At 56.6% G+C, this 15912-nt stretch overlaps 5 protein-coding genes across 5 annotated transcripts; 2 read left to right on the top strand and 3 right to left on the bottom strand.

Annotated features, from left to right (window-relative positions):
- Positions 1-20: 20 nt before the first annotated feature.
- UV8b_06993 (uncharacterized protein) lies at positions 21-1203 on the bottom strand (the record flags this gene model as incomplete). The annotated part of the gene is made up of 2 exons (XM_043144490.1): positions 21-1118; positions 1201-1203. The coding sequence occupies 2 exons, from the start codon at positions 1201-1203 to the stop codon at positions 21-23; spliced, it is 1101 nt and encodes a 366-aa protein (XP_043000425.1).
- Positions 1204-3271: 2068 nt separating this feature from the next.
- Positions 3272-4819, top strand: UV8b_06992 (uncharacterized protein; the record flags this gene model as incomplete). Its single annotated transcript, XM_043144489.1, has 3 exons — positions 3272-3353; positions 3414-4138; positions 4256-4819. The coding sequence occupies 3 exons, from the start codon at positions 3272-3274 to the stop codon at positions 4817-4819; spliced, it is 1371 nt and encodes a 456-aa protein (XP_043000424.1).
- Positions 4820-5117: 298 nt separating this feature from the next.
- Positions 5118-6270, bottom strand: UV8b_06991 (uncharacterized protein; the record flags this gene model as incomplete). Its single annotated transcript, XM_043144488.1, has 3 exons — positions 5118-5531; positions 5592-5702; positions 5830-6270. 3 exons carry the CDS (start codon positions 6268-6270, stop codon positions 5118-5120), a joined length of 966 nt encoding a protein of 321 aa, XP_043000423.1.
- A 5109-nt stretch (positions 6271-11379) lies between these two features.
- On the bottom strand, positions 11380-13183 carry UV8b_06990 (uncharacterized protein; the record flags this gene model as incomplete). The annotated part of the gene is made up of 2 exons (XM_043144487.1): positions 11380-13087; positions 13155-13183. 2 exons carry the CDS (start codon positions 13181-13183, stop codon positions 11380-11382), a joined length of 1737 nt encoding a protein of 578 aa, XP_043000422.1.
- A 1518-nt stretch (positions 13184-14701) lies between these two features.
- UV8b_06989 (uncharacterized protein) lies at positions 14702-15418 on the top strand (the record flags this gene model as incomplete). The annotated part of the gene is made up of 1 exon (XM_043144486.1): positions 14702-15418. The coding sequence occupies one exon, from the start codon at positions 14702-14704 to the stop codon at positions 15416-15418; it is 717 nt and encodes a 238-aa protein (XP_043000421.1).
- Positions 15419-15912: the final 494 nt, after the last annotated feature.

Raw genomic sequence — 15912 nt, 5'->3', positions numbered from 1 at the left:
CCAAGGGCAAGGGCAAGGGCTCACGCCAAGCTGTAGTACTCCAGCACGTCCATCCAGCTCTGGGCATCCATCCCCTCGTCCATTGCTTCCTTTTCGATGATTCTCCACGCGGAAGCCTCGATTTCCGCAGAAACCCCGCTTCCCGACGCCTCGACAGGCGGCTCCGTTTCCTCCGTCTCCTCCATCTCCTCCGTCTCCTCCGACTTCTCCCTCTTGTCTCCACTCTCAACGTCGTCGATAGTGCCCACGTCGCTCTCGGCCGCCGCCGCATCTACTCGGTACACGGGAAAGACGTGGGCGCCATCCCCAGGCGACGAGGGGCTCGCATACGCAGCTGTGGCGGCCGGTGCGGGCGACAGGCCGCCCTGGTGCGCGCAGGAGCTCCTACGCACCGGCAGGGCTCTTTTCCAAATCTCGTCGTCCAGCCGCTTCCTCTTGCGGCATGCCTTGCCGTCCAGTACAGCGGCGTGGGAGCCTGGCGGTGCCGGTGCTGGTTCCCGACGCCCACCAACGCTGGATTCGGGAGCCGAAGTCAAAGTCGAAGTCGAAACCAAAGCCGAAACCGAAGCCGATGCCGAAGTCGATGCCGATGCCGAAGCCGATGCCGAAGCCGATGCCGAAGCCCGTGGCCGCTGGGCGTGATGCTGTAGTCTCTGCCGAGTCTGCTCGTGCGGCTGGTGGCTGTGCTTTGGAAACACCCACAGTTCGCCTGCCTCGCCGTCTGCCCGGGTGAATGACTGCTCAAAGAGGCGGTTGATGACACCGTCCCGCCACATCTTGTCCATCTCGAGGACAAGGAGCGAACGGGGGGCTTGCCTGCCGTGGCCGGGGCTCGGGCCAAGGACCCCGGGCTGCGTCCCGTGGGCCATGAACTGGTACGGCAGAGGGATCCTGTCGTCCATCTCCTCGTACATTTCCTCGTTTTTCACAATGTCCTTGGTGATGTACAGCGCTTTGCCGGTGATGGCCTTGTGGATCTGGCTGGCCCGCTGCGCTGACTTGACGCGGGCGTCTAGGCTGCGGTCTCCCCTCCTGGACGCGGCAATGTAGGCGCGTTCCGTGTTTTTATCGTGGAGTTGCTCGTGACTGGGGGATTTCGATTTCCGCATCTTGGTCGCCTATGTTCCCGTTAGTCTGGGTCTCTCTGGACATGCCTGCATATGTCGATGCAGCCAGTCATCACGCCAGGGTTCCACTTGCCATTGTTTCTTCTTACCTCGTTCGGCTCTTTTCCCTTCGCTTCGTTTCTTTTCTATCTTCAGCCTTTGGATTATCCTCGACAGGAGCCGGTTGTTGGTTTTGGCCTCGACAAAAGAGGGCTCAGCGGGCGCGACCCTTGCTTCACACTCACGCTCAGACGATGGCTGTTGGGCACGCCGTGGACTTTCTTGTTCCGGGTGCGATGCAGGGGAGGAGCATCCACAAGCGCTTTATAGTATATCCTTTCTCCGGGCGCCTGCGCGATAAAGCAACTGAGAAAGATCTATGCGTCTTCGAAGGGAAAAAAAAAAAAAAAAAAAAAAAAAAAAGGCGAATTCAGCCGGATCCCGCCGACTTCAGCATGACGTCACCTCAGCGCAAGGTGCCACTGCCACTGCCACCGGACACGACGCAATTGCTTGGTTGGGAGGGACACCTTGGCGGTAATGGTGGAATCATAATTACGTTGTGAAAAGGTCCATGCCAGCTCCTTGGTCCAATGCCCGTGCCTCGATTGACGGCAAGGGGAGCGGTGGATGTGAATCTGTCATGGGCCCGTCCAATTATCCTTGGAGTCGGACTTGATGACCGAAGTGGTTGTTATTGGTTGGTGGCTGCTTCTGCCACCTCGAGGGGCCATGTCTCCGGGCCCGTTGCCTTGAAAGCCCCCTACTTGAAGCGATGCGGGTCGTGGAGTTGTGGATGTGATTTGCGATGGTACCGGCCATCACGCGCGGGCCGATTGGGGCCGTCCTCTTGTGCGGGGCAGAGCAGGCCGTTGCAGAAATCTTGGCGTTGGCGATGCTGCCGTAAACCCCGAGGTAGATGGTAGATAAGCTGAATGTATACTGCAGAAGACCCGTACGAATGCTTGCTTGCGCGGTGCGAGGGAGCTTTCAAAGGATAGACAGACTACGGACAGAGGCATGTGCCGATGCCGGATAGGAGAGGCGGAAAAGCGCGACGTGCACGTGACGGGACAGATGGGCCCTTGAGGGGTACGTACTCAAGTACCTGCAGCATGTCGACCCGCGTAGATGGGCCCTCCGGAACCAATATTGCTGGTAGAGGGTCTTGACTTGTCGCCAGGTTAAATCATTGCCTTTATCACCATCGGGTTGTCAAGGTCAAGGATCAACGGCATTTGCCAAGACAATGAAAAACTGGCAAAGCAAAGGGACTGACTGCCTGCGCCTCGTCAACCTCGTCAGCAAAGACCAATTCATGGCTGCTGATTGGGCGCCCCATGCCGCGGTGGGGCGAGAATCCGGCATTCGGCATTCGGCATTTTTTCGTGCCTCCCGCTTGTCCCGTTTGGGCAAGAACCAGCAAGGACGCCTCGCTTCCAACCCCTCCATCCATCCCCTTTTCCTATCGTTTCCCAAGACATCGTCATTTCATCTTCCCCCAAACCCCAAGCGCTTACCTTGGGGACCGCTGCCACCGTTCGCCTGGATGCGTTTGAAAGGCATTAGGCTTCATGACGGCAGCGCATCCGTTTCCAACATGTCGCCGGCATCGGCATCCCCCTTGCCGCTGCACGGCACCGCCCAGGCCCGCACACCATGTCAAAGCCGCATTGCCGCTCGTCGACGGAAATGGAATCGGATAACGCGGCACCGGGGGCCGAGCTAATCTTGGCTAGCCTCCCCAGCTTCGCTCCGCAACCTTTGCGAGCTCTGCTCTGCGCATGGGCGTCGTTGGCACTCTCGGATTCTTTTCACGAGGTCGCGCTGCATCCAAATCCTTCATCCTCCCAATTCATCACCAACCATGATGCGCTTGCTAGAGCTGGACTGGGCGACTCACGATAACCTGCAGTAAACCGTGCAACAAGAGCCGATCCCCCGGGGACCTGTTCATCTGCTGCCCCTTAGAAGATTCAGGGGTTGTCGACCCCCCCCCAAGCCGCTGCGTCGGTTCGTCCTCGACGGCGCAACATGCACAATCGACCTTGAAGGCACCGTCTCAGAGCTCAGCGTCGGGTACACCGTTTCAAAAAAAAAAAAAAAAGGGGGGGGAAGGGGAGAAAAAAAGGGAAGGGGTGAAAAAAAAGCACATTCACGGAATCATGGCGCCCCTCATTCTCGCCGCCTCGGCATTGTACCTTTGTCTCGCGCAAGCAGCATATCCATTCTCTCTAGCCTCCCCTGGTAAGCTGCCTCCAGCCCTAAAACCGCGCCCGTATCAGTAACCGACAGTCTCGCCTGCAGACGCCATCAGAACCTCGGCCAGCCTCATCGCCTGGGACATGATGCAGTACTACAAGGGAAACGAATCGGGCCAGACGCCTGGCATCCTGCCCGGACCTCCCCCCGCAGGCGCCTATTACTGGTGGGAGGCCGGCGCCATGTGGGCGACCCTCATCGACTACTGGGCCTGGACCGGGGACTCGTCCTACAACGACAACATCATGCAGGCCCTGCAGTGGCAGGTCGGGCCCAACGATGCCTACATGCCCCCCAACGTCACGGCTTCCTTGGGCAACGACGACCAGGGCTTCTGGGGCTTCGCGGCCATGACCGCCGCCGAGATGAGGTTCCCCAACCCGCCCTCAGACAAGCCCCAGTGGTTGTCGCTCGCACAGGGCGTCTTCAACACGCAGGCCAACCCGGACAGGCACGACGACTCGTGCGGCGGGGGTCTTCGCTGGCAGATTCCCTTTGCCAACAACGGCTACGACTACAAGAATAGCATTGCCAACGGGTGCTTCTTCGCCCTCGGCGCCAGGCTGTTTCGGTACACCGCCAACACCACCTTTTCCGACTGGGCCGTCAAGACGTGGAATTGGATAGAAGGCGTGGGTTTTCTCGACAGCGAGACGTACGCCATTTACGACGGGGCCGGCGTCGCCAGCAATTGTACCAAAATCAACAAGGCCCAGTTCTCGTACAACAACGGGGTGTGGGCTCTGGGGGCTGCCTTTATGTACAACGCTGTAAGCTGCCTTTTCTTTCCATTTCACGTATACACATACATACATACATGCATGCATGCATACACATACACGCCTGTTTATATACATGTCTTCTTCCCCCACCGCTAACCGTCGCAGACCCAAGACCAAGTGTGGAAAGACAGAGTCGACAGGCTAGTTAACTATGGGCTCAAAACCTTCTTCCCCGACGGCGTGGCCGTGGAAATCTCGTGCGAAAACGTGGGCACCTGCACCACCGACATGTTGACGTACAAGGGCTTCGTGCACCGCTGGTACTCGATAATCACCGAGCTGGCGCCCTGGACTCAGGCCACCATCGCCCCCGTGCTGCGGACCTCGGCCGAGGCGGCCATCAAGCAGTGCACCGGGGGCGCCAACGGCCGCCAGTGCGGCTTCAAGTGGGCCAGCGGCCAGTACGACGGCGTGACGGGCGCCGGCCAGGAGATGAGCGTGCTGGCCGCCGTCTCGTCGCAGCTGGTCGGGGTGGCGGACCACCCGCCCGTGACGGAAAAGACGGGCGGCATCTCGACCGGCAACCCTGACGCTGGCTCGGGCGCCGACAACTTTGGCAGGAAGACGTATGCGATTACGACCGGGGACAGGGTGGGCGCCAGCATTGCGACGCTGCTGGTGCTGGGGGGTGCCGGGGCGGTCTTTGGGGCCATGGTGACAGGGTGCTGAAGGAGGGGGGGGGGGCCTTCCGCGATCCGGCTTTTGTGCTTTTGTCGGCGTTGGCGCTGTATATATGGAACGGAGCAGTTGTACCTTTATTCCTGGGAACGGGTTTTGTTGATGCTGGGGAGACCTACCCTCTAGAGGTGATGTCAGGTATATAGTGGTGTTTACAGCAAGTAGAATCCGCGCGCGGTAATACCCGGCATACAAGATGTTAGAACTAGAAGCAAGACTTGGTCATGCAGGCATACAAGATGTTTATTTGACCTCGGGACCAGCCCCAGGCCGTCTCCGACAACACGCCTCACAGGGCGTTCATGACGGCTTCATAAGCCGCCTTTGGCCTGTAGCTGCCGTCAAACAGGAGCGGGTACTCGCGGCCGCGCCAGCTGAGGCCGTCGCCGACCCCCCAGCTCGTCACGCCCACGCAGTTGCTCACGGCCACGCACCCCCTCGCCACGGCGACGTAGTCGGCCGGCGAGGCGAAGGCCACGTCCAGCTCCGTGACGGCCACCTCGGGGGCCGCCTCACCCAGCGCCCGGAGGGCCGCCGCGGTGGCGGGCCCCTGGCCGGTCCTCAGGTGCATCTGGCTGCCGATGCCGTGGATGGGGATGCCCTGCGCCCGCCACCTCTGCACCCTGGAAACCATGGCCCTCGTCTTGGCACCGTCCGGGGCGTCCAGGTTGAAATCGTTGATGTACAGCTTCGCATTGGGGTCCTACCGAGTGTCAACACCCTGTTCCAGGAGCGCGCGAAATCGACAAGCAGCAAAACATACAGCCCTGTGCGCAGCCTCGAACGCGATGCGCACAAAGTCCTCGCCCAGGACCTTGTAAAACACCGACTGGCGCATCGACCCGTCCTCGTTGAGAATCTCGTTGCAGACGTCCTGGACGACATGGAAACAAAAAAAAAAAAAAAAAAAAAAGGGTCAGCAAAAAACCGCGGCAGAGGCGGGGAATCGTTTTGTTGGGAATCTCCGGGCCGGAGGGGAGGCGGGGGGGGGGCACCCGTACCCAGGCGTAGATTTTGCCCCGGTACCGACCGACCAGGCGGGCAATGTGGTTCTGGATCGCCCTCGTCAGGGTCTCCCTGTCGGAGATGCCGTGCACCCACGCGGCCAGCTGGGCGTGCCAGAGGAGGGCGTGCCCGCGGACCAGCTTGCCGTTCCTCTGGGCCCAGTACACGAGGGCGTCGGCGTCGGCGAACCGGAACTGGCCCGGCTGGGGCTCCGTGTTCTCCCACTTCATGCTGTTCTCGGGCGTGACCTGGCCGAACTGCGACTGGATGACGGCCACGGCCTGGGGCGACATGCGGTCTCTGTCGGTCGCCACGCCCCAGTAGCGCTTGCCGTCCCGTCCGAACTTGGCGTCGAGCGAGACGGCGTCGGCGCGTCGGGCCGGCAGAGCCACGACGCTGCCAGCAGCGAGGACGGCGGTGAAGAAGCAGACGAGCATTTTTGCGTTTGCGCTGAAAAAAAAAAAAAAAAAAGAAGGGGGGGGGGCTTGCAAAGAAGATGTGTATATATATTATATATAAAGTGTATCTACAAGAAGAAAGGGTGGGAAGGGGGGTTTCACAATCAAACACAGCGAGACGGGTCGAGCACACCAAACGAGTTGAAAGGAAAGCACGGCTCTGCGCGAGTCTCGTTTCAACCCTCGATTCCCTCTGCTCGTCTTAAATAGTCGGCTTGAACGACGTGCCTGGACAGAGATCAAGGCCGAGCGTGCGGCGCGGTGGCATCACCAAGTGGATCTTTCTGAAACGAAGCACGATGGCGATGCGGCCTCGTCCTTTGCCGCTCCTCTGGGGAACCGCAGAGTCGACGGCCGGCGGGCTTTGATCTTGGCCCGAGGAATTAGGGACGCCTAAACGCGTCGGCAACAATCAAACACTTTGCATCGCGAGAGTCGCATCTCGAGAGTAGCATCTCGACGAGCCGCGCTTGTTGGCGGCATATGTCCGACGGGTGCGACTGGACGACTGGCCGACCGATGGAACCGGGTGAATTGGTTGAGACGGACCCGGCGGCGCGGACGGGCGCCGTTTCAAGTATAGTACATGGGTGCCGGCAGCGAGCGGGAAGGCAAGCCAAGGCAGCCTCCCTGCGGTGCTGCGCCAGGAACAAGTCACACCAGCGACAACTGGCTTTCGGGTTGCGAGTGCTTCTCGAAGCGCGCCTAGCTCTGACGAGATGCCCATCGCAGCGAGAGCCGCACCGATGCGCGTCGCCAGAAACGAGCTTTCGCATGGCAGCGCACGTCTGGTCTCGCGCGGCGCAGCGTCTTGCACATTTTCCCACTGTTGGGAAAGAAAAGGGGTACCCAGTTGTACGTAGGGCGCGCGCGTGATACAAAGGTATCAGTGTTGCAAGGCAATGACTCTTGATTTGCTATGTTATGACTTGACTATCTAGGGCCCAGATCCAAGTGAGGCGTTTTGGCGCACAGGCGTATGCTTCTCGATACGATTTGGCGCCCTGGCTTACTGCTATTGTGCGCCGAATTGGCGTATAAGGGGCGTGTAAGCAGCCCCTGGTAGCGCGATGCATCGTGAACAGGGTTTGTGGTGTTCTGGGACGCTTCTATACAGTTGTGTTGCAGATCCTTACTAATCCTGTCAAGGTGCCATTATTTATGAAAAAGTGCGCCAATCCTGTGCGCCGAAACGCCTCACTTGGATCAGGGCCTAGATGGAAGGAAAGGGGTCAGGGGCTAAATCCGACGATGTTGCCTTTTTATATATGGGCAATATCACATATGGTGGTGTGGGCCGCTTAGTTAGTAAGGTGCCCCTTATCGACCGACGATTTCGACACCCACGGTGGCTGGTAGATGCAGCTTAGTTGCATCGAGAGGATCCCCTGGCATGGGAAGCTCCGAGACAGGCTTGTGCTCGCTATACCATCTGCCCGGCCGAAACAGGGCTCCCCAGGCTGCGCTAGATAATCAGTGTACCCCGGATCAGACGCGCGCCGTCTAAGCGGTTGCATTGCACCCCCCCAACGTATCAGCGGTGCCCAAGGCCTTCCTCGTCGCAAAGCGTCTGGTTTAGTCTTTATTGCCCAGGACGGTCGGTACAAGCCCGGTTCTTATCAACAGCGTCAGAGGCTTTGCCAGACGACACGGGCGGTTCGCCAGCCCCCATTCGAAGCAGGGGCATGCGCGACAGGGGACGTGGGATCTGTCCAGCCCCCTTCGTCCGTGGTATGCAAGGAGACGACGACCTCGCGCCGCCGTTGCATTCGCTGTACTGGATCCCCTTGTGCGTTGGTGACGTGTGCTACGGGGCTGCGAAATCGTGGCTGTATCTGACGCCGATGCCATCCCCAATCCTGCCGGCACGTGGCAGGCGCAGGATGCGCGGCGCATCCCAAGATTCCAGGTTGTGTTGGTAGTTGTGGTGGAAGCGCGGCATCGCCGGGCTAGGCAATAATCAAGAGGTGGCAGGCAGTAGGCGCATCCGGCCGCTTGGTTATTGCGAGAGGGCAGGGGGCAGGACCCCTGACAGACAAAAGACAGACGAAAGACAGGGCTAAAAACAGCGCCGCCAAAGGCAAGCTAAACGACGGCCTGCGCATACATGGTGCTCTCTGCTGGGGCACCTTGTCCGGGTCCGCGAACGATCGCAGCTCATCCTGGCGCCGGGGCAGCCCTAACCCCTTGGCCACGTCACCCGCAGGCAATCAAGCCAGCCGCGGCAGGGGTCCACGCAGCCAGGGTCGAAGCAGCGCGTGCCCACGCATAAATGAGCTTGCCACCGCGCCGGGGCCAGCAGGCTGGGGCTGTGTCCGGAACGCCGATGCCGAAGCCGTCGTTCGCAGTCCCCGTCCGCAGTGTCCGGCGAATCAGAGCGCAGACAGCCCAGCATGACTGCAACGCTGCTCGATTAATTGACCGCGGTTGATGAAAGCTGCGGCTCGCCTGATGGATGGGATAAATCAACGGCTGTCGAGGACCAGAGAGGGGAAGGGGGGGGGGGGGCTATGCTGTGTCCCCGGCTTGCCCAGCTTTGGCGATGCAACGCGACGCGGCCCCGTTGCTTGGGGCTTGCTTGGGTCACAGTGCTCCTCGGACCCGAGTGCTTCCCAGCACGGGGGTTTGGCTTTGTTGCCAATGTCGGATGCGTGTGTTTTGCAAAAGGTCCGGGTGGAGGGTTTGATGGCTTGCCCGCGGCATTTGGTGAAGTGTCCAGGGTCAGCTGGCCAACGGCAATCACAAGATATTACTGCATAGTGCGCGGCGTTCGCGGCCAGTTTCTGTGTGATGCTCACGCACCTGTGGTTTTTCTGCCATGACGGCGGCACGCTCACGCTGCTTTTGCCGCACCCTGCAAGCGGCGACTAACGCGCACTGGTTTCATTTATTGCGCAAGGATTCATGACGGGTGGCCTTATCAAGCGTGATGAACTCGGTGTCAAGCGTGATGACGTCTTCTGACCGATCCTGGCTGCCGGCATGTCTTGATTCTCGATTTTACATAAAAGTGCCTCGAACAGTACCAGGTATCACTCGCATAATACATTCATGCGCGATACTATTCTAGAAAGTCACTTGGTGATAAAAGTTATCCAGAAGCGTATATGTTGACGCACTTTAAATTCATCAAAGTCGTTTATGTAGAGAACACTGTGGAAAGGTGCGCCACTCTACTATATCCTAGGAAGTCACTTTGCATACGATATTATACATAAAAGCAGATACTAGTGCCGCAGCTCGAGTATTTGCCGAGGCTGCAACGGGGCAGGGGCGTTTTGCAACAACGGCGTCCCGTGCTGCAAAGGGCTGTACGCGGCGCGATCGAGGAGGTCCCTTGGGCAGAGATATATAGAGGTACACTCTATCCAAGAGTTTATACCGTAGGAAATTATATACTGAGGTACACTTCTAGTCAGATACATGGCTCTCTAGAGCAGATTCTACATGAAGCGACTTGAAAATTCAACAGCGTTGCACATGATAGAAGTCGTGCCCTTTTAATATAGTATGTATGCAGAGTAACTCGGCCTTGTCGCGTAGAGCAGACGACGTCCATTTTTCACGTGGATTTCTACAGAAGGCGACTTTCAGTACTGCGCATAAATGCGCTACTCAGAGTACGCGGGTAAGAAGTGCGTAAAGCGCAAGAGGTGTCGTTGTATGGGAAATGTCGTCTGAGGATGCATCCTCTTTAGGCCCCCGTGAGGCCCCCGTGTTAGCGGTCAGCCTCACCACGTCATGCTTGACGACGATTCCATCATGCTTGATGGTACGAGTCCAATTTTGTATACCGCCTTGGTTGTTGAAGAGCATTGATATACTTTGCTGCCTGGGCCAGCCACGACGCCCGTTATGCGGCTGCCGGTCGAGAATGGAGCCGGCATGCAGCCAGACGACAGCAATTCGCAGGACGCCTCTCTTGGTAGCCGAGATGGGCAAGCGCTTGTGAAACCATCTCTGGATGAGTCCAGGGTGCGCAGGCGACGCGCATACGGGCGTCGTGCTTTGAGGGAGGGGAATAGGCCGGGACCGGATGCCGACACTCATGCCCACGCAGTGCCGACACATCCATCATCGGCCCGAGCGCCAGTGATCAACGACTAGAAGGGGAAAAAGCAAAAAAAAAAAAAAAAAAAAAAAAAAAAAAAAAAAAAAAAAAAAAAAAAAGGAGCCGAATCAGCAGTTCCGACTGCGCCTTTTGGCATCGCAAGGTCACAGCAAAGGAGAGGAGAAGGCGGCATGGAAATGTCGGAGGTCTTGTCCAAGGGGCAAGTCTCGACATCAACCTCCCCGCCCTGTAGAATCGAACCCGCTTCACGGAGAAGCGTAGGAGGGCACTGCTCTATTCCGATGAGAAACCTATCCAAAGGCTGCTTATTAGATCCCCCGCAATAAATACATTTTCCCGCCTCGTTTACTCTCCTTCTTTTCTTGCCTTCTTTACTTTCCTATAGGTATCACGTTACCCTCGCGGCACTGTTGTATCGCAAGTTCTACTTTTTAGTTCCTTTCTATTACATTTATACTAGAGGCTGATACAACTCATATAGTTATTCGTTTAGTAGTTAGTAAGCGGCCAGCACTCTAGTTTCCCCACGCAGGCCAAGGCAAGCTACAAGAGGTCAAGGAGATGGGTCTGCGCTTGCTTCGAGGGTACGAGGGCCTCGAAAAGTGCCAAGCACCGGGCAGCAGTAGCACTCCCTAATTCTAATTTCCTGCTTTGCAGCACGGCTGCCTGGTTGATTCTCGAGCATTTTCCATGCGTATAAGGCTATGAAGAACGGCTCGAACCGTCGGACGCGACGTATGGCTACAGGATACATCACCAACTAAATCACGCAATCGAATCGGGACTCATTCACGGAGAGGCGCCCATACACCACAATTCATAAGTAGGAACCGGCCCTGAAGCGTCCTTCGTATTCGCTAGATGGGTAATGTAGCTCCCGGTTCATCACCTGCACATCCTCAACCCCCTGCGGCACAGACTGCCCCTTTCAGCATCTCCGTGCCCCGGGTTCTGTGTTCCGCCGCCACACGCGTACGTTCGCCCTCTGTCCAACTTGCCCCAATATCGAGCCTGGGTCAGACCCAAGCATTCAAGCGTGGGTCGAAACCGTATACCGGCATGGAAAACTCACTCTTGTACTCGGCCGACAACAGCCAGCGACTCTTTTTCTCCGAGTTTTTGCCCCGAGCTACACCATCGTACCCGTCGTCGGCCATGATCAACTTCTCGAGTCTCTGTTCCGTGGCCTGCATGTGGACTCGGGCTTCTCGTCGAACCACGTCTATGTCCTGTATACTTGCCGACGCCCAAGACCATGGATTTGCAAGATGAATGAACAAGCACTTCAACGACCTCCGGAGTTTCTCCAGGGGCATGAGGGTCCGCTCATAAGCTCGGGCGATCGCCTCGGACCCGGCCGGGGTCATGTTGACCCTGAAGTAGGTGCGTTTATACCCAGTGCTATCGTAGTCTGCAAAGTGGACGCGCAAGACCAGTTGAGATGGGCTCAAGACGCCACTTAAAAAGTCGAGGAGCTCTATCCAATCGCGGTATGCCGTGTGGTTTGGAGGAAGGAATTCATAATCGAATGGCGGGAAAACGATCTCGAGGAATCGCAGATATGATAGTGCTTGAAACGGCACCACGTTTCGCAAGAAGATGGAGGCTTCCAGGCGATCGTCCGGTTCATCTTGTACTTTTCGGACGGGCAGAGTACAGCCGTTCTTGGGCACGACGGTGAAACGATTGCTCCTGAAAAAGACCCCCAGAGCCTCCTCTCTAAGTCTTCGGCTACAAAGCAGCAGTGCAGTAGGTGGGCACCAGCAGTGACAATGCTGCGAAAAGCTGGAATGGCGCTGCGCGCAGAAGAAGCCCTGCTTGAGAAACGGATCGTCAAGGTAGCCCGAAAAGCACACATATTCTTGGCCACAAAAGGTAGACGCCGCGGCGGCATGATAACCTTGGAGCGGCGACCATTCCACCTCACCGTCGGGGATTTGAAGGTCGGTTTCTTCCAACACTTGGAGCCGGATTTCTCGAGGCAGATCCATGAAACGAAAGGCTGGCTCTTGCGCAACCTTGCCCATGGCCTGGAGAGCAAACTGTCTGGCGATGGATTGGAGCTCCATGTCAGGTCGTTTGCTGAGGCGGATGGCGCAATCGGCGAGGGTGCTGGTGCTGCGCAGAGGCTCAAGCAGGCACCGGGCTGTTTCTGCATCCCCGACGTTGATGCTTATGCCGAGATGGAGACCAAAGGGCGTCGCATGAGAAACGACATGCCGCAGTACATCACGGAATTCCCAGAAAGTCGACGGACGATTTGCTTCGGATGCTAGCTTCGGATGCCGGCAGCATGGGCAGGCGTCTGGTAGCCCAAAGCTGGAGCAGAGCAGAGTTTGGCAGTCTCTCGATGGATCATCGCATTGAATGATCAAGTTTGTGAGCATGGAAATGGTTCGTGCTGAGAAAGCAAGGATGGGGCGTAAGTCTTCGAGGCAGGTGAGCCAGATAGTGAATGCATTAGCCGAGTAGAGGATTTTCGAAGCCTCTGAGCTGACAGCCTTGTTTGCAACAAGCAGTCCTGATATAGTTGCCCTAGCCTCCGACGAAAGCGGAGATTGATATTTCGACGACGGCAAAAGGACGTGGTCGTTGTAGGGAAGACCTGCTTCACGATAGATCTTTTGCCGTGTAGACGCCGGCAGAGAAAAGATGTCAAGACGCTGAAGCTTCTCATCTGTGGAGAGGAAGGAGCAGATGGTCTCCTGTCGCAATTTCCCAGCCCTAGTCTTGTAAGCACAGATTTCAATGAGAAGCCAGCCTCGGGTTCACGAATGACTTGTCTGCATACCCTGATATCTTGGTCGGAGGGGAATGCATTGGCGAGATTCGAGACGGCCGGATATCGTTCCCACGTAGCGATTACACGTAAACCGCGCGACGAGGACTCCAAGTCTTTGCTCTGTCGCAAGTCGCCAAAAGTTTCCGTTACCTCACTCCCGAGTTTGCACATTTCCCCCAGCCGGTTGTGTGAGGAGAAGAGACGCGTTGGGCTCCGGGATGGTGGTGAGCTGCGAAGTCGTCCAGCCGACTCGAGGCATTCGCACCAGCCAACGGGAGGGGCTTGAAGGCAACGCGAAGCACCAATGGGCGATGGGCAGGCTGACGGACCTGATGCCCGTGTGCGTTGTCGGGAGATGCAAAGTCCCGGCAATGCAGCCAGCCAGCCAGCCAGCAGCATGTTGCGAGAAGAGAAAACATCTGCTGTATGTACTCTGTACTCTGTGCTGCTGACAGTGAGCGCACTCAGCATGATTAGTAAGTGCAGGGCAGCACAGGGCAGCACAGGGCAAAGGGCGCAGACCGCCCTGTCGGGCTGCGCATCTGATGGAGGGGCGCGCATGGGAACCAATCCTCGACGGCTTGGCCGCAGCCGCAGGCACCAGACAGGCTCCCAGTTGATAATATTATTTCAATGGCAAAGGGTCTGGCATGTCTTCCCTTTCCCTCCGCCGCATGGTTTAGGTTTCGCACCTTCCGTAACATCGCCAAGGCCTCCGCATCATCCAATCAGAGGCCGCTCGGGTCTGCTTGTGACATCTGCACCTTGACTGCCATTCTCGAGCAGCAAGGATGGCTCGACATCTAACCGGGAAACATTCCCTTGATGCCATCGAATACATTGTGGCGTCCATTTTACAGCCAATCCTCTAGTCTTCAACGTCACTGCTCGACATGCTCCCAATCCTTTTACGTAGCATAAATGACATCCGTGAGAGAAGTATTCCTTCATCGTCCAGGATATGCATCCTATCTTGCACCAGGCTTCAATGTAACCCAATATCCAAGTCAGTGCACAGGATTTCTCCGGCACTCCGGTGTCTTATGTGTCTGACACCTGGACGTCCCAGAATTCACCGTAGTTCGTTTCATCTATATCCATCTCAAAGTAACGTATCTACGCACCCCGTTGTACACCAGGCTTCACTATAACCCAAATCTGAGTCATGCTGACATGCACGACTAGCTCTCACTTTTAGTGAAGCCTCGTTCAGTGAGCCAAGGGCCTTGCTTGACTTGCCGCAAGCATATTCTCGCTCTGCCGTTCTCAATGTTGAGAAGCCTTGCTGACATGTAATCAGGAACGGCCTCATGGGGCTGCCATACCGAACTAGCGTCGGAGCAGCTGTACGTGCTTGGGTACAGGCAGACAATCGCTACTACGCTCGAGTACCTTCGCCTGGGACAGCGTTTAGTTATTGATATAAATTTCTGATGCAGCGTCCGTCTTTTCTTTCCAGAAGGCGGTCTGTTCAACATAACTCTTCATCAAGCTCTTCCAATCACGCAGCAACCGTGTACTGTGCCCCAATTTTACCCTGAAGCTTTCCCTACAAGATGCTCCTCCTCAAGTCCATCATATTCCTCGCCCTATGCCTCCCGAGCCAGGTCTTGGCTCTCCCGAACTTGGTCAAGTGGGCGGATGAGGACCAGCCTACCTGGCACGCTGAATTCACTCTCGGGCCGTTTGACCCGAAACCGGCCACGTATGAGCAGGTCCTTTCCTACGCGAAGCAGTATTACAACCAAATCAAGTCGGACCCAAAGGCTATGCCCGAAAACTCCCTGAAGAAGCATGGACCCCTGCTGGTTGCGGCCTTGTACATTCCCGGCAGCACTGCAGCAAACCACAAAGTGTATGCGTCAACTGTTCCACGGGGCACTCGAAAAACCTACATGAAGGATCATCGCCAGGAAGCAACGGCCTGGTACATCCAGACAAAAAATCTCAAGTCGACCAACAAGGACGATGTCAACATCCCGTTTCACGCCGAGGATGCCGCTTACTTCAACTTCGAGACCCTGGTTCCCGACAGCAAGCGAACGAGATACCCGTCCGGTTCGATTCTTGCCGTTTGGGGTCGTTTCGATGGGCAAGCCGATGCTGGTAAGGAGCAATTGCCGTGTGGTGCGTATCCCAAGCGGGATCCATCCTGCGCCACAGTGGCTCACAATATCGGTGTGGCTACTGGCAAGGGTGCTGCCAAAAGAGCCTCTGTTTTCAATGATGAGGTGGCGAGAATTGTGGAAGGTCTTGAATCCCTGTCTGTGTGATCGATTTGGCTGCAAAGTCCATGTCGGCATATATTGTCGGATCGCTTCTGATTGGCTGACGAGCCTGCGCCCCGCTGTATAGGGCCTACATTGGCTCCACCCAGCTACACCACACATTACCTTTGCTCACATGGATACTGTGCACATCGTCAGCCTCACTTTCCTCCCTTCCTTCCTTCCTTCCTTCCTTCCTTCCTTCCTTCTTAGACATCTACAGAAAACTATACAAAATTTTGTTTTATTTCGTATGCGCCCCTACAGCTTAGGTGACTTCACTCTGCCTTGACTCCTTTACTTACCATCTTCTACTGCACTTTTTCATACTTGGTACTATCTGTGCATCGCACAAGGGCAACTTGTAGCAGCTCGTACTATAGATGCAGTGGATCGTGGGACTTCTCTCGTTATATTAGAAATAGAAGGACACTTTTAGGGCGAAGTCTAGAGATGCATATCTGCCAAGTAATTTATTTATCAATCTTCTCTTACGGCTG

Source organism: Ustilaginoidea virens, chromosome 5 (assembly GCF_000687475.1).
Source record: "Ustilaginoidea virens chromosome 5, complete sequence".
In the NCBI taxonomy this organism is placed as follows: Eukaryota; Fungi; Ascomycota; class Sordariomycetes; order Hypocreales; family Clavicipitaceae; genus Ustilaginoidea; species Ustilaginoidea virens.
Note: the sequence above shows the minus strand (reverse complement) of the source record. Positions and strands in the feature narration are given on the sequence as shown.